Here is a 22192-nt window from a genome sequence, read left to right on the forward strand (position 1 = left end):
GAGATTACTTGAAAATAAAATCTTAGGGGCGCTTGGATGGCTCAGTTGGTTAAGCACCTGACTTTTGGTTTCTGCTCAGGTCATTATCTCAGGGTTGTGAGATTGAGCCTCGAGTTGGGCTCCGTGAGAGCACAGCATCTGCTTGAAATTCTCTTTCCCCTCCCCTGCTCATGCGCGCCCACAGGCTCTCAAATAAATCTTAGAAAATATTTAAAACTCTTAAAGCTTTTTTGAGTAATTAATATTGAACAATAATTGTCAATATTGGCAAGGTGTGTTTGAGTAAACGGTAAACACCTGGGGGGGTCAACGGTGATAGCTGGGATATCATGGCTTTTAGACTTTCCATAGATCAATTATAGTGATGGATTCCCAACATCCATTTTACTCTAATTAATCAATCTGAGCCCTGGGCAATGGTTTCAGAATAGATACGTGACCCAATCTTGGCCACAGAAGGGTGAAGGGAAGCTGGCTGGCTTGGCTCTGGGAACAGTATTCTCACTTCTAAGAAATAGAAGGATGGATCCTTCTTTCCTTTGGACAGTGTCTGGATGCAAGGCCTTGAGCAAGAGGGGAGCTGGCATTGCTGCTTTCCTAATGGCGCACGGGGGAAGAACGAGGTACACACAAGTCAGCTGTAAGAGAACGGGAGCAGGGGACGACAGCTGGAAGGACTGTGCCCGAACAAGTCCTCAATCCCGTATTTATTAGATGCAAGATAACAAAGGAGAAGAAAAGAAGGTTATGCATTAGCCGTATGTCTAGTAGGTAAACGAGGAGTCATCTGTAGGTCACAAGTTTTAGAGGTAAATGAAGTAAACAAGAAGAGCAGGGCATGTCTGGTCCAGCAGCATGATTTGTAGTTGTGCTAACGCATTTAAAGGGATAGCTGTAACAGGAGGCTTTCTCAGACAACATGGGGGAGACAACGGAAAAGGGAAGCGGCCGGTGTTCCCTCCTGAGCAGGCCGGCGTTCCCAGCTGCTTGGCTTCCAGGACGTGCATCATCCCCTCCGCTTGAGGCCTGCTGCTAGTACATGCTTTTCTCAAGGTCATCTTTAAGCATGCTTGCCTGACCAGTACAACTCCTCATTGGTTAAAGTTATAGTTTAAGCAGCGTATTATTCTGAGGGACGGTTACAAGCATGACCCTTGGCAAGGCCAACACACTGAGGACAGCAGAACAGAGATGGAGAGAGTACAGCCTTTGAGGGCATCTCTGCATCTCTGAGGTCAACCCTAAGTTCAGTGTCTGAATTCAACCTCGGATTTTCCAACAACGTGAGACAAATATTCCTCCTTGTTTAAGCCAGCTTGAATTAGACAAGCTATCACATGCCACTGAGAGCATCCTGATTTATCCACACTGAATTCCTGGGAGGAAGGTAAGATTTCTGGATATGGGAGGCAGGAAAGGGGTTTCTAAGCAGGCAGTGCAACCTGTTGAGAACACTAGGACAAGAGAAATTTGTCACAAGGTTGTGTGAGGGAAGCTGCTGCCAAGCCTCCTCCTGACGAGCTTTCAAGCAGATTGAAAACTCATTAGGTCCTAGGAATCTACATAAGACTTTGCAGAGGTATGCGGATGGGCCAAATGAACCAGAGAAGACAGCTAGAGCATTGGCCCCGCAGTAGGAATAGCTTGGTTAACAGTGTCTTCTTTGGAAAAAACCCTTGGTCTGGAAGAGTGGTTGTCAGCAGTCCTCCCTAAGAATTCAGCAGCAAATCTAAGATCCTTCTGTCTGCACTGTGGTCCCTGTTCTGAAACATACGAGTTCAAGGAATGTCCGGAACTTGTGCCTTGGCTTCACGCTCTGTTCTACCCCGGTGTCCCCTTACATCTGAGGCTACTCAGTCTCCTTTGTGGGCTTACTTTGACTGCCCCTTAATATTTTCCCCGAGGTTGTTACTTCGCACCAGCACTCTGGGTAATACCTGTCACTCCCATGGCTTCAGTCACCCCTACATGCTGACCACCCTGAAATCTCTCTCATCTAGTTGTCTCCTGAGCAGATGCTCTCTGCATTAAAATCTCCCACAAGCCCATCAAATTTAACACAACTAAACCAATCTCATTATATATCCACCTCTTCTAGACTTTGTTTCATCTCTGTTCAAAATCTCAGGTGTAACTTATCTTCTGTCAGCCAATCTACTGGGTAGCAAGCACTCCACTAAGGCACCACTTCTTCCAGGACGCCTTCCGACCTCCTGCATTTGGTGCCCATTGGCATCCTCTACCTAACTTGTCTCATTACCAGATGTTAAAATTCGTAGTTTCATCCTGTCGCCTGTAGTAGACTACATAAGCTTTGCAAGATCATCTTGTTACACTGCGTTATGCATAGCCCCTAATACATTGCAGGAATTAAGTATGAATGAATATAGTGTATTCTCTATGCCCAGTGCCTAACACAAATGAATATGAATTTATTGTTCTGGATGCAAGGAATGTATTCAACTGTTTCCTACCTAGAGGCCTGATCAAGAACCAAGTTAAGGGCAAAACTGAAAGGATGCTTGCTTGCTTCTGTTGAAGGGCTACACACACCTGCGGCAGGGGGTTCCTCATTTTAGTAGCTCATCAAGCTCTATTCAGAGCTCTGTATGGGCCAGATAGGAACGAAGAACAACGAATAGGCAAAAGTAGAGCATCATTTTGAAAATGGCATCAGATCTACAGTCGTGTGCTGCCTAGGCGGGTGGAGCGGGTGGGCAGCCACCATCACCTGCAAGTGCAAGCGAGGGCCGTGGCTACAGCAGTGCTACTGGGCCAGTTTCTCCGGAAGGGGCCTTGCAGCCATTCTGGGTCAGGTTTCACAAATAGGGTTGCAGGAGTACTGGCCAGATATTAGCCAGGAGGTAGATTTGCACAACCTCCCATGCAGCAAACTCTCCGGTTAGTCTGGAGGGAGCAGTGACCCAATACTATGGACCGGCCGCAGCTGGTTGGCGGTGCACTCGTGACAGCCGTGGGAGCTCCCTTCTTTCCTGGCACACGTCCCCCATGGTGGCTCCAGGTCAAAGGTAACATCGCCCAGGGTTGTAGGAAGTATTCATTATAACCACGGGGATAGACGAACTCCCAAGAAAGAGTCAACAAAGGAGGGGGCAATGGTCTGGAGGACAAACTGCTACTAATGGAAAATAAGGAATATCTGAGAGAAAACTGTGAGAAAGAATGGCTTTGCCTTGTGTTTGATGCAACTGAGCCCTCTAGCTTCTGAGAAGTGTCCCAGAAGCTAGAGGGCTCAGTTGCATCAAACATAGCTGAGAGGCCAAGGAAACAAACATCTAGAGAGCCCTCTGTCCCAAGCATGGTTACGTTTGTTCTCGTTACAACCTTCCCGGCAGCAGCACCAACTGAACCTCATGTGAAGAAGTGGCAACTGGCACACCACCCTCCCGTCACGCCAGACCTTCAGGAAATGTTCTCATCCCTCTCGTCCACAAACTGGTGCATCCTTCAAAAGTCAATCCACTTCTAAGACTATTCTTTTTTTTTTTTTTTAAAGATTTTATTTATTAATTTTGACAGAGAGAGATCACAAGTAGGCAGAGAGGCAGGCAGAGAGAGTGAGAGAGAAGCAGGCTCCCTGCCGAGCAGAGAGCCTGACGTGGGACTCGATCCCAGGACCCTGAGATCATGACCTGAGCCGAAGGCAGCGGCTTAACCCACTGAGCCACCCAGGCGCCCCTCCAAGACTATTCTTAACTAAAGCCTCTTACTTTAGCCAGCATCTTCAACTATATATTCAAGATTTTTATAGTTTGCATTTCCCCCTGTCGCCGCATTTGGCTGTTTGCAGCTCCTACGTATTTGGCGCAGCAACCATTCAGATGGCTTGCGAGATATCACGCTCCGCTCCAGCAGTTTTTCCTCCCGACTCCAGCGCCAAGCCTGGGCTCTTGGAGTCAGATACGCTTCTGCTGCCAGCTTGGAGGTGGGTATTGTCCAGGAAGCTTTGATGACAGCACCTAAAGGGCTGACCCAACACTTACCAACCCTTGGGAGATCACTTAACCCTCTGAAGCCCATTTCTTTTTCTGTAAAACACCCAAGTGCCTCGTATCAAGGGGGTGATAGTAGAATTGCATATGAAGTATGTGTCAGTTTCTGGCATGTTAAGTATTCAATAGAAATCAAAATGTTAAGTTTTGTTGTTGTCTTTGTTTTTTGGTTTTTTACTATCTTCATAGTACAAATATCCCTGGAATGATGCTAAAGTAGGGACATTGGAACTATCTTACTAACTTTTGGGGTTTTATCCAAGTCAACTGCCCTTAAAATTAACCTTCTTTGGCAGTACACTCAAACTTTTGCCAAATGGTGGGGTTCTCAGTTCCAGGAGTCATCTAAAGAATGCCTCAGCACTCCCACTCGTCCCACTTAAAGAGAAGTAATACACTTTTAATAGCTTCTCACTATTACATTCAAGACATCACAATCCATTTAAAGTAAGCTACTGTCTTTTCTATCCAATAATACAAATTTATATTTGAAGTAGTTTGATCAAGGGAGATGGCCTGTCATCAGGACTGGAACTTTGAGATAATAGTAATGGCTAAGATCTCCTGAACAATCACTCTGTGCTTGGCACTGTCATAAGCGTTTTACATGTATTAACTCATTTAATGCAATTTACAGGAAAAAACTGAGCCACAGACGGAGAAAGGAGTTTCCGCAGGCCATAAAGCAGGTTAAGTGGTAAAGCCAGGATTCAAATCCATTAGTTCCAGAGGCCACTCTCTCATCCTGGATTATGATTTACCACCTCTCTTATCATAGTCCAAAAAAAGTATCCAATTCCAAAAATGAAGAATACTTACTCTGCACAATCTGAAGTTCTCTGCCCAAGTTACTCATCAACTAACACAGATACAACAGAAACTTGAAAATTGGTAATGACATACAACAGGTCTACATTAAATTTAGTCATAAAACTTCTATCGCTTGTTGAAAATTTCCTATTGTACACCAAAGATGACAGAACATCAAAGGAAAGAAATTCCATTTTTGTTTAAACTGGGCAAGTTAAAAAAGGACATACATGAGAAAACCGAAGTCAAAAGTACTTCATAAATTGGGGCGCCTGGGTGGCTCAGTGGGTTAAGCCTCTGTCTTCGGCTCAGGTCACGATCCCAGGGTCCTGGGATCGAGCCCCGCATCGGGCTCTCTGCTCAGCGGGGAGCCTGCTTCCTCCTGTCTCTCTGCCTGCCTCTCTGCCCACTTGTGACCTCTGTCTGTCAAATAAATAAATAAAATCTTAAAAAAAAAAAAGCACTTCATAAATCAAGGGAATATTTAGTATTTTAATATGCACCAAATCGTTAAATTATCCTAAATAAATGTATTTAAAATTGTGTAGGATCTATTTACTTGAGACTACAGGAGAGGCTAATCAAAAGTCGGGGAGCGCAGCATCTTACACACATCAGTGGAGACAGGATGTATCTGTATGCCAGTTAAACAAGCAAAAACACAGGAGGGCGCCTGGGTAGCTCAGTTGTTAAGTATCTACCTTCGGCTCAGGTCATGATCCCAGGGACCTGGGATGGAGCTCCGTATTGGGGTCCCTGCTCGGTGGGAACCTTGTCCCTCTCCTACTCCCCGTTTGTGTTCCATCTCTCGGTCTGTCAAATAAATAACATCTTTTGTTAAAAAAGAAGACTTGGGCATCTGAGTGGCTCAGTTGGTTGGGCCTCTGCCTTCAGCTCAGGTCATGATCTCAGGGTCCTGGGATCAAGGCCCGAGTCGGGCTCTCTGCTCAGCGGGGGGCCTGCTTCCCCACCCTCTCTCTCTGCCTGCCTCTCTGCTTACTTGTGACCTCTCTGCCAAATAAATAAATAATCGTAAAAAGAAAAAAAAGAGCTATTTTCAAATAAGCTCAGTTTCAAGTGTCCTCAGTTTCAAGTGTCATAATTCCATTTCCAAGGTGCCTTTTGTTACAATACCTAAAACAAGAAAATACTTTGCTTTCGGCAGAAATCACATTTCATCTCAACCACATATATGAAGAGCTACAGATTCGAAAGCCATTCCATATCACAGACTTTGTTTAAAATCAGACAATGGCGCACCTGGTTGAGTCAGTCCTTAAGCATCCTCCTTTGGCTCAGGTCATGATTCCAAGAGTCCTGGGACTGAGCCACACATCAGGATCCCCGCTCAGCGGGAAGCCTGCTTCTCCCTCGCTCCCCCTGCTTGTGTTCCCTCTCTTGCTGTGTCTTGCTCTGTCAAATAAATAAAATCTTAAAAAGAAAAAATCAGACAATGAAGCAACCTTGAGTCAAAATCATTTTCTCCTTCATTTTAACACCCCACAGCCTTACCACGTAGTATCAGCAGACATGTTATTATAATAGCAGTGGCCAATTTTTTTTTTTTTTTTTTAAAGATTTACTCTAGAGGAAGAGCAAGCGAGCAAGCGAGCAGCAGGGAGGGGGCAGAAGAGACAAATTCCAAGCAGACTCTGCGGTGTTCAGAGAGCCCGATGTGAGACTTGATCTAATGACCCCAAGATCATGACCTGAATGTGGCCAGTGTTTTAAAATGAACATCACTGGGGCCCCTGGGTGGCTCAGGTGATTGAGAATCTGCCTTCGGCTCCAGTTGTGATCTCAGGTCCTAGGATGAAGTACTGTCAGGCTCTCTGCTCAGTAGGGAGACTACTTCTCCCCCTCCCTCTGCCTGATGCTCCCCCTGCTTGTGCTCTATCAAATAGAGAGTGGCTCAGTGGGTTGAGGCCTCTGCCTTCGGCTCGGGTCGTGGTCTTGGGGTCCTGGGATCGAGCCCCGCATCAGGCTCTCTGCTCCGCGGGGAGCCTGCCTCCTTCTCTCTCTCTGCCTGCCTCTCTGTCTAGTTGTGATTTCTCTCTGTCAAATAAATAAAATATTAAAAAAAAAAAAATCATTGCCTATACAGATACCCGTTACCTTAAATCATTTCGCAAAAACAAAATCTACTTTTCAACTAAAAACTAATACATAACTATTTTTCTTTATACTTTTCTTTATATTTAAAATATTTGAGTATTTTATCATTATTTTTACAAGTCTGAAAAAACATTTATAGTCCTAAATTCCATGTTCATTTTTTAAAAACATAGCATACTTGTTTTTTAAAGATTTTATTTTTTTAAGTAATTACTATACCCAGCGTGGGGCTGTAACACACAGCCCTGTGATCAAGAGCTGTATACTCCACGGAGCCAGCCAGCCACATGCCATAAAGCAAACCTTCCTTAAAAATTAAGTGCACAATCAAAATTGATGCATGAACTTAAGCTTCACCATTGTGGTATGTTGAAGGATGAGGAGTAGAAACTCAGCAATTCAATGAAGAGAAGTGACAAATGCTAAACATATACATACAAGCAAATAAAAAAACGAATGCAAGTGGTTACAATAAAAATCTTTATTTAGGTTTGGTCAGTACAGATAAGATATACCGGAGTCACAGAGCAATATGCATTAACAGGATACAACAGTTCATAAAAACTGAGTAACTATGCACACAAATTTCTTAAACATTCAGTCACCTAAAGAGGAAATGCACAGATGTATGGTGGAAAAACTGTATCTAACACTGAAACTACTATAGGACTCCATCAGCAAGTCCAACTTTTAGTGATAAAACTACTGTACTGGGCAAACTTGGCAGTCATAAACCCACATCTACTCTAACAAGTCTGAATGGTGCATAAGTATAATAACAGCATGAGTAAGAATGCCCTTACACAGCACAGGTTCTAGGAGAGACACAGATTCATACAGACATCATTGTGTTATACTTTAAGGAAAGATTTCCATTTACAACTTCACATTAACTCATATAAAAATAACTTGACCCTACACAAAATGTCCTTTTAGCAACATTCAAGGTAATTAACTGTTACAATTTCCAAAGTGGCAGAGGTATTGAAGCAAAGAAGGGGAAGGGGAAAAAAAAAAGGGGGCGGGGGGGGGAACCACACCCACAAAAAAAGGCAAATTGTGACAAAAAGTATGCGTTTTCTGGACAGCATCCTCTCCCAAATTAAATGACACTGTATAAAAATTTGCTGGAAAAAATATTACAAAACTGAACCCTGTACATTTACACTTGAGTCCAAGCCATTCTGAACGTGGCGGGAACCCGCAGTTCGGTTACCTTTCCCACTCACTGTTTTCTCCTCTTGAGGGTCATGATTGGAGTCTGTGTCATTTGAGTGGTGTGTGAGAGAGTTTTCACTGCCCGTGGGAGAGTCTACACTTTCATACCCCGCACTGAGTTGATTTACATAACTACTACCTCCTCTGCCAGTTCTCTCCTCTGAGCTGTTGGAGGCCTTATTACCATTCCCTGGAGAAGAAGGAAAGTCATCTTCGGCTGTGTCCCCCTCCCTGTGAAATCCAGACCCAGACGTCCTCTGCCGGGAGGAACTGCCATTACTTGGTCCGTTGGCCAGCCGACTGCAGTCTTTACCTGTGGCCTCCGCCTGTCCTACAGGCTCGGAAGATGTAGTCCTGCTGGTACCTGGGGCTGGAGCTTGAGACTGCTGCTGTTGGTACTGAGCCAACTGTTGGCGAGTCTCTTTCAGTTGTTGCTGAAGAACTAGAATTGTGCTCTGCATACCCTCTACTTCTTCGTCAAGTTGAATGATGAAGTCATTCAGTTCTGTGCAAAGGAGAGTCAAACCTACTTTAATATCTCTTAAACATACTGTGCTTTTTAAAGATTTATATTTTAAAATATTAGTGTCTGTCATAAAGCCAGATAGTCAATAAATGTTTAAGTGAATGAATGCAATTCTGAAAATCACAAAACATTTTTAATTTTTTTTGGCCTGGAATTTAAAAAAAAGTAATTGAAGAATGACTGATTTGGGGGGGGGGGGGGAGACATGCTTAAAATATCTTAAAGCAACTAAGTTAAAACTGATTCAAATCATCTAGCCATATACAACTGATTATAGCCCCCCAAACCTACTCAACATGTTTACCTGTGGACCCACATGCTGGTCCCCTTCCTCCTTACCCCCCTAGCCAGTGTCTGTCTCAGCTCCACAGCAGGTCTAGCCCTAGGGAGCAGTGGGTCCTCTAACCTAACACTCAGAAGAGGTCTATGCTATGAGGAAAACAAAAATCAGAGAAAATCACTCTTGAAAATTGAAAAAATACACATGTCCATTAAGTCCTTAAAAAAAAACGCTTGACAGAGGGTAAAGTCCTTCGCTACTATACAAAATCTCCTAGTCACTATGTTAACAAATACTAAGAGCTAATAACTATCACTTTGAAAAGGTACTTTAAAAGGTATTATATTGATTACTAATCTTTGCCATTGTCAAATATATTAATTTCCATTTATTTTGAAAATTTATTAGAGAGAGAACAGCAGCAGCAGGATCAAGAGAGAGAAGCAGGCTCACCAATGAGCAGGGAGCCCAATACGGGGCTTGATCCCGGGATCCTGGGATCATGACCTGAGCCAAAGGCAGATGCTTAACTGACTGAGCTACCCAGGCACCCCTTAACTTTCAATTTAATTTCCAGAGTTCAGATATTTTAGTTACTATTCATCTTCCTCAAAAGGAAGAGAAACAGAAGGGATGCAGCTATACTTGCCCCCCAAAGAAGGCAGGTGGGGGCAACAGGGGCTGACAGTTCAGTTTATCTTCAGCAAATTTAAACATTACATCTTATTTACTAAACAGGACCGTAACAGGTACAATTAATTCTGTATTTTTAGACCACTGTATAGCCTAATACTTTTAAGATTTACACTTAGAAACTGGTTAAATGAAGATAATCTCCTTTTAAATACTGAATATAAATTTGTATATGTAATGCCTTAGTACTAAACAGCCCATCTTTCACCAAATTCCAATCCCCCCAAAACCAAAAACTTATATAAAAATTTGTACAATAAACAAGCGTGTGCGTGGGGGGAAACCACTCAAATTAAATGGCTTTGCTGACTCAACTAGAAATGTTTCATTTGTAATCTTTTAGACCCACTGGCAGAGATTAGTACACACAGAACCTCATCTATAATATTCATGCCTGGCAAGTTTTTTTAAAGCCAGTGCAAAGTTAACCAAACTTTCCAAAAAACCCCTTACCATCCTGACTGCTTTTAAGCTCCTCACTATATTTCTTCTGTAAAGCCAACTCTGCTTCAAGTTGTGCAATACGTCCCTGGGACAGCTGCCTTCCAAGCTCTTGATTCTCCTGGATAAGCATTCGACACTTCGCCATTAACTTTTTGCCTGTTTGGCTGCAAAGGAAAGAGCCATCCATCACAAAATGAAGACAAGTGTCTACAACCTTGTTTGCATACAATTATTACAGCAATAGATGTAACACGTACAGAATGTAACTGTCACGGCAGATGCCTCCCTATAATTACCATCTTCTTTTCTGGAACACGTCCATCTTCTGCATTTCAGTATTTTGCCAATACAGCAGCAAAAATAAACCCTAAACAAAAAGTACCCAAATGGCCACACCTTCTATTACACTAATAATGGATTCTGATACCCAGTTTCATTCCAAATTATCATTTGAAATGGAAACAAGCTAGTTAACTAACGCAAACCTCAGATATACCGATATTAATAAAACACTAAGGTCCTTAGCTTCATAGAACAGAAAAGTTCTTAAAAAGGTAAAAGCAGTAAAGCAGAATATATTTATTGTTGCTAAAGTAGCATTTGATGAGGGTGCCTCTTCACAGGCAGTTGTCATAAGAATGTTGATTGCAGTAAGTGAGGCATATTCAATAACTGTTTATTTAGAGGCTTTTAATAAGATTTTTTTTTTTTTTTTAAGAAATCTCTACAGCCACATGGGGCTTGAACTCATGACCCTGAGATCAAGACTCACATGCTCTACTGAGCCAGCCAGACACCCTTAAAGAACCTTTTTAAAAAGAGCCTTAAGAATATTTCCATCCACTAATCCCACTTTTTTAGTATGTTTTTGAGCTGTCTTAAACTGCAACACAAGTTTTTAAAAATTTAATATTGATATGTGGTTAAGATTTTATTCATGTTATAAAGGATTATCTTTAGAACAGAAAAATAAGACTAGGGTTATTTGTCACAAATAATGCAAATATGTTAAGTATCTGCCAAACGAGGAGCACCAAACTTTCCACAAATTAGTTACCAAGTATTAGTGCAACCTTCTACAGAACCTACACACACATACACTGCAACTGCAAAAATGCAATCAAAAGCCTTAATAACAGTCCTTAATGAAACTTGGGTCTTTTCTTAGCCTTAACAAGAGAAATGATCCATTTAAAGGGATCTGAGTACATAATTGTGATGTGACCTGATACTTGAGTAGGGACACCCTGATACTTAAAAAAAATTTAAAGTAGGCTCTACACCCAGCTTGGTGCTTGAATGCACGACCCTGAGATCAAGAGTCACATGCTCCATCAGGAACAGTCTGATATATTCTCATGATGGCATGAAGTTCAGAAAGACCTAACCTAACTGGTTAAAAAAAATTTTTGTTGACACTTTGTTCTTTCCTTCACTTACTAGGGCTGTCACTTGACGATATATTACTGCAGAATGCATCTGAGCCTATACAGGCCTTCAGAATTAAAATGAGAGCATTTTCTAACTAATTCTCATTCTTTGACTCAGTGTCGTAAAATGTTTTTGCTTTTAACCCATAGTACATATTCTACCCTGATGTAATTCAAGCAGAAGTCTGTAATTTAAATTTATTTGTTGTACAGTAAAATCTGGTTATTGCTGCTCAAAGCAGCCTCGGGTGAAAGCACTTGCTAAGGGTTTTATTCTCTATATGGTAACTTTATTTGTGGGTGTTCTTGTTCATTACAACTGTAGCTCCAGACACCTGCCCTCCCCACCATTTCCCATTAGCATCCTCACACTTTGGCCTCAATGAACAGGAGTTTAGAAATCCCATGAGGTCAGAGATAGGCACTGTCCGGTACCTCCTCCCACCTTACTGTCCATGATCCCACAATTTTGTTTCCTTACGAAATCTATTTAGCATCAGTGTTTTCCACCTAACCTGAAAATCCTTCTATATGATTTTAATAGAGATTAGAAAAAATACTGTAAAACCAATACATTAATTTGTGACCTGACTTAATCTCATATAAAGTATGTCATAAACTGAATGCAGAAAGTTTCATTCCTAGTTAAACCTTTTCACAAATGCCTGCTCTAAGACAATCCTATCACTTCTAAAATTGGTGATTATTCAAACAAGTCTTAAGAAAACTATTCTTTACACATTTTGTCATTTTACCATGTCATGTAGTAAGATTTATGTTGTGTTCATCATATCCCCCCAAATGAGAAGAGTTCAATTACAAGTAACTGTCTTTGGAATAATTTTAATTACAACCCTCCCAACCCATTCCTAAAATCAAATAATTCCAAAGAAAATATGAAAGGAAACACTTTGAGAGAAAGATTTATAAAAAAGAACAGACGCTATACATTGCTTTATGATCACAAGGAAGGGGGCTAGGATATCTGAGAGGTGTACACACAATTACCTAAATGATTATAATGCAAAACAGGACTGTCAAAACAACTGAAATAGATCGCTCTTAAATACTCTTAAAATATATGCATAGTTACATGTATGGAATATTTTAACTAAAGCAGAGAAGATAATCTTTCTCTTTCAAAATTAAAACAGAATAGGAAAAGTGTGTGGGGAGGGCCCACAACCCATTCTATTTGAATTATTCCAAACACAGTACTGATTGAGCACTATTCTGTTTCAAGTTAACGATGTATTTATAGTACCGTTTATAGCCTATTCTTTACAGAACAAAAATCCATTTACAGGTGATTAAAATAAATTATGATTTATTAATACAAAGAAAATATTATATAACCATTAAAAATGAAGTAATCTAAATGTACTTAAAAAAACTGTGCAACAGATAAAATGTGTGGTGGTGATGGGGGAGGGGGGAGGAGGACGCCAAACTTCAATCATCTATGTTACGTATGTTCACATTTAAAATCAATATATATAAAATGACTATATATGCATAGAAATTATCTTGATGATACCCAAGAAATTTAACAGTGGTTACTGCTCTTAGAGAACAGACTGGGGAAGGAAAGGTCACATCCAGGAGTGACTCTCACTTTTTGTCTCCATCTTTCTTCATGCTGTTCCAATTTTATACATGAGCATGTATTACCTTATTAAAAAAAACATTTTAACAGTAAGAAGAGGAAAACCCACAGACCTCACAGTGACTCTTACCTAAGCCGCAAAGAAAGATGCTGGCTAACAAATCTGAGTACATGTTAATAATACATTTTATGAATTATTTCTTGACCTGCTAAAAATATGTAGGCTATTTCTACTGTGATCTTAAATGGCATAAAATATATACAAATGCCTTAATATGGCAATATAAGCTAATTTCAAACAGATTTGGTTACTTACCCTCCAACCCCACAAATAGTGAGAATTTTAGAAGCGGATTTCTTGCTGTAAAGTCACACAAACCACTTCTTCAACCCACCCTCTGCCCCACAATCAGTTCCCTAGAGCACAAACATACAAGATACTTACAATTGATTTGAATGGTTAAGAGAGAACTTAAGTCAACCTTGTTAAAACTGCACTTAAACGTTCGGACAATCTGGAACATATATCTTCCACACAGCTTAGACTCCATTATCACCAAGTGAAAATTCGCACTGGTGACTTATAGAATGATCTGACGAAAAAAATCCACCTCCAGGATTGGATGGAAGCATGAAGAAAATAATGCCTCATTTATCTAAATGATTAAATGAATTTGCTAGAAATGATCACTATTCCTTTTTTTCAATTCATAAAATATCTCACTTAGCCCAGCCCACAGTTCCAATACACGAGTTCCCCAATCTTCCGGCAGGCACCCTGTGAAGCTGTCCCACATTAATTTCTACTGCAATATCCTGGGACAAGGTGTCAAAAAGTAAGAAGGGTCAAGTCTCCTTGTCTTTTATGATAGCAGCTGGAAAAACGGAGGTCTTTAAAAATGAGACACGGAGCCTTTTGAGCCTTTTCCTTCACTTTGAAGAGCACAGCAACAATTTTTCCCAAAATCAGTCTGCTCTCCACAGCCCCCCAAATCAAAATGTTAAAAGTACAACAAAATCATCATAGTATTCCTTGAACTTAAAAAAACAAAACAAACAAAAAAAAAAAACCAACTATTTCAAGGCACATTTAATTTAATATCAAGAGTGCAATACAAAAGCCCCAAATACAATGAAGGAAACACATTCCCCCATTAATACCAACAACAATGCTCTTTCAACATGTGCCTGTTGAATGAAATGGGGATTTAATTTCACTACTGAAAAAAAATAATGCAGTGAGTCTCTTCACAGCCAATATCCTTATACAATCTAGTAGTGAAATGAATGTTTATAATGCTTCAAACAGTTTTAACCTGCAGTTTGATACCACACCTTTTTGTTTGTACAGTCCTCAGTAAGATGATCTACAGCAATAGCAACCATTCAAAGAACAAACCATTGATTAAAACCACATTGATTTAAGTAAGGCTCAATCAAGTAATATAGAGCCCCAAACTAAATGGTTAAATAAATATATGAACTACTTGTATTGAAATCTATTATTTGATTCTTTCATGACTATTAAATTGGTTCTTAGCAAATAAACTCTTTAAAGGCAAAATTCACCTCATTTGAGTTTTGACCCAGAAGTTCAACAACAATCACGAAGTCCACAGTCTTATTGGCAAAACTGATATACAGTGTCTCTAAGTCACTATGCTCAAGGTTAAGAGCGATGCATATTCCATTTTTACATTTTACTGGAATTTTACATGTTCAATTCATGATTTTAAATCTCTAGGTTTTCATTCCTCCATACTGTCTGAAGACACAGTGTGCCACAGACTTAAGACTTCTGTTTCTCTCTCTATTTTCTTCAAACAGAAACACTTCTCAAGTGTCTACATGTTCTAGAAGGGGAATGTTTCGGAGGCGGCCACTTCTTCGGAATAGTCCGACGCCATCAGGCCTCTGAAGCAAGGGGAGGGGGAAGAGAAAAAAGCTGAAACACAAGGTTCATCTGGTAAGTTTTACATTAACCATTACAAGCTGGATAGTATAAGAATGTGGCTTTTTTGGCTCAAAAAGTCTGAGTCTTGGTGTGGAAACGAGTACTTGGCTGTCCCACCACAGCTTTCTCGTAGTGGGACTGTCAGGGAAGTCTTGACTGGGGAGTATGATTTGTTTACCTATCAGGCGTAAACTTCCAGGCACTCAGTTCATTTTGGGCTTGTTCCAGTTTGTCTTTAGTCTGTTCCAGTTCACCTTTCATTTTTAGGAAAAACAAGTTGATGGCTGGGTCTACCATTGTTGATCTCAGTTGGGCAACACTAGGCTGCTGGACTTGCTTGAGGTACTGGATCTGAGTCTATACAAAGCAAAAAACCACAATTACTACCAAATCAAAGAAAAATATATACATAGGAAGGTGGGATAAAATCCCTTTTGTTCACAGAATTTACCAACTTGTTAAGTCCTTCCCCCTTTGAGCTTAACATCCTCTAGGAAAAGTACAAATTACAATCAACTATTTAAGGTTATCCATGTAGGAATCAAGGCTACGATTGCATTTCCATATTTGGAATCTTTAAAGAAGCTATATCCCACTTTGCCACCAAAACGATACCCCCCCTTAAATTCACTGTTATATTTATTAAAAAGGTTGATACCCACTAGAAAAAAGTCACATATAAAATATTATATAAAAGAGTACAAGGAGGGGCGCCTGGGTGGTACAGTCGGTTAAGCATCCGACTCTTGGTTTTGGCTTAGGGTTGTGATCTCAGGATGATGAGGTCAAGACCCACTGAAGTTTCTCTCTCCCCCTTCCTCTGCTCTGCCCTACTGTGCACTCGCACTCTCTCAAAGTCAGTCTTAAAACCAGAAAAAAATACAGTGGTTTACTCTTTCCAGTTCGTATCTATGGAAATTATTCTATGTATAAGTCTTCTAAAAATACACCTAGTTGTATCACATTGTACTTAAAATACATATCTGTATTTCAAAATTTAAAAATACATAATGCTTATATTTATGTAAGTTGGCATTACATCATTATAAATAGCACTGTAAGTCAAAATAAAAGTATGCATTCAATTTTTCTTTCTGAGTGGAGCTGAATCACAGAATTATATAGGTGGAAGGTGCCTGATCAAGTCCAAACTGCTTGTTTTTGAAATTACATAAGCTAACTGTCCAAGGATACAGTTTATTCAGTGCCAGAACTTAGACTAGAAAATAGTTCTCAAGCCTCCTGACTCTCAATCTAGGGCTTTTTCCACCACACCAGAACCCCACTACTTACATATGAAACCTTCAATTTCCACTTCAGTTGTATTACTTACTAGCACATTAAAAATACATTTCTAAAATATGAAATACAGTTTATTAGCATTAAATGCATCACTTTCTTCACACCCAAAGTAGATTTGGTTCAACATCCTGCTACACACTAAGGCTTAAATAGGATTAAAGTTAATTTATAAACTGCTAATTTCTACCATAAATTTAGTAAAAAATGCAAATATCTGGATTGGGAATATATTTACTATTTCACTGAGCAAACAGAAGTAATTTTTATTTAGCTTAATGATATTTTCTTAAGTAACTCATCTTAAACAAAAAAGTGCAACTGCTTATTCGACGTAAGACCAGTTTCTAAGATAACCGAACAGGGATAAAGCATGTCATGGAGTTATACACACCACAGGCTGGGATCCCTAAAGAAAACACGACTCTGCAACACTGACATAGTTAGTATTTAGGCTTACGAAGTGAACTGCCCTCATCTGCACATGTAATCTTGCCCTTTCCTTGTGTTTTTGCTCCTGCTGCCCTTCTGCAGCACCTTTTTCTGTAACTGAAAATGAGCTGTTCAGCTTATCTGTGCAGGGAAGAGCTGTAAAAAATGTGACTAGAAATGGTCAGATTCTAGTTCAAATAGCCTTAAAAACCTGGGATGAGAAGACAAAGGGTGATGGAGCATCACCAAAGGCTCTGATCAGGCACGGTATGATCAAAACTGCCAGAGTATATATAAAATAGCTGGGAAATCACAGGAGTGTGTCAACAGCATACACTGTCTAGGTAAATGTTAAGAAGTCTAAGAACCATGTGTTGTATGAAAGGAGAGCACTCCTCTTGATCAGGATGCAACAGGCCCTCAGTCCTGACATAGGGGTAAGGCACCGCCATCCACTGTGTGGTATCTAACCAGCATTTAAAAAAAGTGTATGAACTAGGAGAGCAAGAGTAGGACTCAAGAAGAGAGAATTCAAGAGACTCTGGTGCTATGAGATGTAACTGCTGGCACAATCCACTCACACTCTATCAGCAGTCAGCCCTTTGAAGGTAAGAGCATCCTTTACATGTGACAAGCATCTAGCAGAATGCCATGCAAACAGACACCTAAAACTGGGTAGAATCTAGAATCCTTAGTAATAGAAAAAGAAAAGAATTAAAGAAATGTGAAACTCTAGAGACATAGTGCCCACTCCATTAGATACGAAAATCTAAGAGGGAAAAAAATTTTTTTTTGAAGGGATAGAGTGGGTGTTACAAATAAAGAAAACTATATTCAAACTACTGGACAAGACTTCCTGGAACCGTATGTCCAGATTAAAAAAATAACCAAAGGCTGGGATGGTCAAGAGTTGAAATTACAGAAAGTGAAGGTATGTGATTACTGAGAAAAATAATTTTAAGAAATAAAAGGACTGTGGGCACCTGGGTAGCTCAGTGGGTTAAGCCTCTGCCTTTGGCTCAGGTCATGATCTCAGGGTCCTGGGATCGAGCCCCGTATTGGGCTCTCTGCTCAGCAGGGAGCCTGCTTCCCCCTCTCTCTCTCTGCCTGCCTCTCTGCCTACTTGTGATTTCTATCAAATAAATAAAATCTTAAAAAAATAAAAAATAAAAGGACTGTGACTGAGCCCTAAAGAGCACTATATTGGTGAGAAAAGAACTGGGAATAGGACTGTGTCCCATATATTATCAGTCTCCAATGACTAGAATATTGCCTTCTGCATTAGATTTAATAAACAATGTATCAGACCAACGGAGATTACACAAAAGAATTCAAGCAAATTTCAGATTTTTGGGGCACCTGGCTGGCTCAGTCAAAAGAGCATGCAATTCAGTCCCTTGGGTGGCTCAGTCAGTTAAGCGTCTGCCTTCGTCTCAGGTCGTGATCCCAGAGTCCTGGGACTGAGTCCCAAATCAGGCTCTCTGCTCAGCAGAGTCTGTTCTCCCTCCACCCTACCCCCTGCTTATGATCTCTCTTGCATATAAATACATAAAATCTTAAAGAAAAAAAAAAAAAAGAAAAAAGCAAGCATGCAATTCCATTTTGGGGTTGTGAGTTTGAGCCCCACATTGGGTATAGAGATAACTTTAAAGAAATTAATTTTTTTTTAAACCTCAGATTTTCAAAATTAGAAGAGATAAAACTACCTCTACTTTACAAAATGTATATACAAACACTAATAAAAAAGAATAGGTAAGACTACTGAAGACAGCATATAACTGAACCTAAACTCAACCACAGCTGAATGACCAAATATGTCACTGGACTTCAGATCCATGTAGACATGGCAAATACTACAAATGAAAGCTGTAACATTAAAAGCAGATATGGAAGAAGTTACTGATACTAACAAAAAAATTTTATGCACAGAGAGGTAAAGACAGAAGAGAAAGAAGACAGTCTGCTTAGCAAGAAGCAAGTGCTTCTTATACCCTCAGGCATCAAGAAAAATACCTGAATCGATATACTAACTCTCCTATCATGGAAATTTCAGAGAATAACTTAAAATTTGTAACTTCTTGGCCAAAAAAAGTATTTTTAAATCCAACAATGGGGTAATCTACCAAAATTTTAGCATAACTATAGTTCAAGAGATATTCACTTATAACATTAAGTTTGTAAAATTAGCTAAATACCAATACACGTAATTATGCAGACTAAAATCCAATTCCTCAAAAAGACTTAAAACATCAGAAATACTTACAGTACACTCTTGCATCTCTTGCTCCTTGGTTGCTAGTCGCATTACAAGGATGTTTTCCCTACGAGCTGACTCTTGTTGTTGTTGCTTTAATTTTTCTTCAGATTCCCTTAACCCAGTGACATCATTAGCTGATGAATAAAGAAAAAAAAAAATCCCAGAATACTATGAAATATAATTTCAGGATTAAAATGACGTACCCAAAATAAAGTTCTGACTGCCTTTATCAAGAATAAAAACGCAGGCAAAAAAATTCATCAAGTCTTTTGTTTCTATCCTACTTTTATAACAAAGAAATTTGTTCTTGATCATTAGTGTTTTTAGGAGATAGTGGTGTTAAGAGGCTTAAAGCCACCTAATACTACGTAGAATTATGTTATTATACAATCTACCTCCAACAGAACACGGGAACTTCATTATCTGCATCTGTCTATACCACAGCATGTCCACAAAGTTCTGACTATATTGTTTGTAACCTATTTGATGAAAACATGCCAGTAACTGCATAAACAATTACCACTTAAAGCATTCACAATATTGGGACACCTGGGTAGCTCAGTCAGTTCAGCATCTGGCTCAGGTCATGAACTCAGGGTCATGAGACTGAGCCCCACAAGGGACTCAGGGCTCTAGGAGGAGTCTGCTTGAGATTCTCTCCTTCTCCCTCCCTCCCTCCCTCCCTCCCTTGCTTGCTTAAGCTCGTGAACAGGTACTCTCTAGCTACAATAAAATCTTTTTTTTTTTTTTAAGATTTTATTTATTTATTTGACACAGAGAGAGAGATCACAAGTAGACAGAGAGGGAGGCAGAGAGAGAGGGGGAAGCAGGCTCCCTGCTGAGCAGAAAGCCCGAAGCGGGGCTCGATCCCAGGAGCCTGAGATCATGACCTGAGCGGAAGGGAGAGGCTTAACCCACTGAGCCACCCAGGCGCCCCTAAAATAAAATCTTTAAAAAAAAAGTTTTGGGGCGCCTGGGTGGCTCAGTGGGTTAAAGCCTCTGCCTTCGGCTCAGGTCATGATCCCAGGGTCCTGGGATCGAGCCCCACATCGGGCTCTCTGCTCCGCGGGGAGCCTTCCTCCTCTCTCTCTGCCTGCCTCTCTGCCTAGCTGTGATTTCTCTCTGTCAAATAAATAAAATATTTAAAAAATAAAAAAATTAAAAAAAAAAAAAAAGTTTTCAGGGCACCTGGGTGGATGAGTTGGTTAAGCGACTACCATCAGCTCAGGTCATGATCAGGCCCTGGGTCAGGCTTAAGGAAGCCTGCTTCTTCTCCCTTTGCCACTCCCCCTGCTTATGCTTGCTCTCTCCCTCCCTGATTGTTAAATAAACCTTCAAAAAAAAAAAAAGAAAACCACTTTCACAATATTAATACCTATAGATTATAATATAGTCATATAGTAATTGAAATTTCAGGGTATTAAGCTCTAAACTTGGAAAACAATATTGCTTTGTATACTCACAAATAGTGTATTACTACTGCTAACTCAGTGAAAAGTGACAGAAAATAAAATGGTTTGAAATTATTAAACTTTGTTGGTATTATTTTTCAGCAGGTTTTGAAAAATCTGTATATATGTGCCTATACCCTATTGTTACTCATTAAGCTCTAAGAATTTATTATGTGTTGCTTCTATGTATCTTCTTTCTTAAACTAATAACTCATGCTTCACTTCCAATTCTTCTGTGGAAAGACTTATGGACACATCAAGGAAAGTTTCAAGTAGTTGTACATTTCCCCATCTCTACTCTCAGACACCTGTATGTAATTCTACTAAAACAATTATGCTATTATACAATTATTACGTATCGGTCCTTCCCCAAATGACTGGGTAGGAATTCCTCAAGAAAAGGGATCATGGTTCATTCATCTATTTCATAGCAGCAATAAAGTTAGTGCTTGGGAGAGTTCTTTAACAAAATGCTTGAATGAAAATTACAATTGCTTAGGGGAACCTGGTTGGCTTAGTTGGATAAGCGTGTGACTTTTTTTAAAATAAGATTTTATTTATTTATTTGACAGAGAGAGACACAGTTGGAGAGGGAACACAAGCAGGGGGAGTGGGAGAGGGAGAAGCAGGCTTCCCACCGCTGAGCAGGGAGCCCAATGTGGGGCTCCATCCCAGGACCCTGGGATCATGACCTGAGCCGAAGGCAGAAGCTTAACAACTAAATCACCCAGGCTCCCCAGGCTTGACTCTTGATCTCAGGATCATGAGTTTAAGACCCACATCGGGTGCAGACATTACAACTGCTTAGTAAAACCAATTATCCTGTGTTTATAACAAAAATTTAAAAGGAGATATTCACATAATATTTAGGAAGGTAAAACTCAAACTTACAATTAAGATCTGTGTACTTGCCCTCCAAAGCTTGGACATAAGCTTCATATTGTTTCCATCTAGTACAAAAATAAATTCATACATTAGTTGTCACATTAATACTCCCAGAAAAATCACACACCTAAACTTATAAATTTAAGTAATGACAAGAATTTCACTGTATGATTTTTATCCAATAATAAAATTAGCCACTTCTTTATTCCTCAATTTACAGGAACTAGGTGAAAGAAAATACAGAAAAAAAGTGTTCTCTGTGAGAATATACCGAGTATGCTCCTTTGGGTCACTTCACACGCCTTACAGGAAGGACTTTGTATCACTGAGTCTCAGCACGATGCCTTGATTACAAAAGTGAAGTAAAAAAACTTTACTACTTTCCAATATGCTGTCTACCTCAAACAAATGGCACCTAAGAAACATGCTTAATTATAAAGGACTAAAAGGTTCTTTATCTTAGCTCTTTCGTGAAAATACCATAAAACTGAAGCAATGGTTCAAAGCAGTATTTATTTTTGTCTGTAAAAAAGGGAGAATATACTATTTTCCAGGACAATTCTTTAAACCACACCTACTTGGCAGAAACAATCTGCATAAATGACGTATACTGAGTATAAAGGAATCTTTCTTCCTTGTTATATTCCTCTATCCTCAAAATACAGGCTATGCTAGCCTGGTGATTACTGTTGAAAACAAGGTCTCCAGTCTTATACTTAAGCAACTTACAAAAAGTAACATGCCCTGAATGTCTGCTATCCTGCTTCCTGAAAACCTAT

General features: G+C 39.9%; 1 protein-coding gene and 1 pseudogene across 3 annotated transcripts in view; one reads left to right on the forward strand and one right to left on the reverse strand.

Annotated features, from left to right (window-relative positions):
• Positions 1–7404: 7404 nt before the first annotated feature.
• LOC123941606 (WT1 associated protein) overlaps positions 7405–22192 on the reverse strand; it is a 28573-nt gene continuing 13785 nt past the window's right edge. For 2 of the 3 annotated variants that reach the window (XM_046004955.1, XM_046004954.1), the window contains exons 4-8: positions 21420–21478; positions 19084–19211; positions 15268–15446; positions 10109–10263; positions 7405–8661 (exon numbers count right to left, since the gene is read on the reverse strand). In XM_046004955.1, the coding sequence (XP_045860911.1) occupies positions 8078–8661; positions 10109–10263; positions 15268–15446; positions 19084–19211; positions 21420–21478 (1105 nt within the window). In that variant the 3' untranslated portion in view covers positions 7405–8077. Of the gene's footprint in view, positions 8662–10108; positions 10264–13793; positions 15050–15267; positions 15447–19083; positions 19212–21419; positions 21479–22192 lie in introns of those variants that run through there. The other variant, XM_046004956.1, reaches the window with a different exon arrangement.
• LOC123942942 lies at positions 17192–17302 on the forward strand (annotated as a pseudogene).

This window comes from Meles meles, chromosome 5 (genome assembly GCF_922984935.1).
Source record: "Meles meles chromosome 5, mMelMel3.1 paternal haplotype, whole genome shotgun sequence".
Taxonomy (NCBI): domain Eukaryota; kingdom Metazoa; phylum Chordata; class Mammalia; order Carnivora; family Mustelidae; genus Meles; species Meles meles.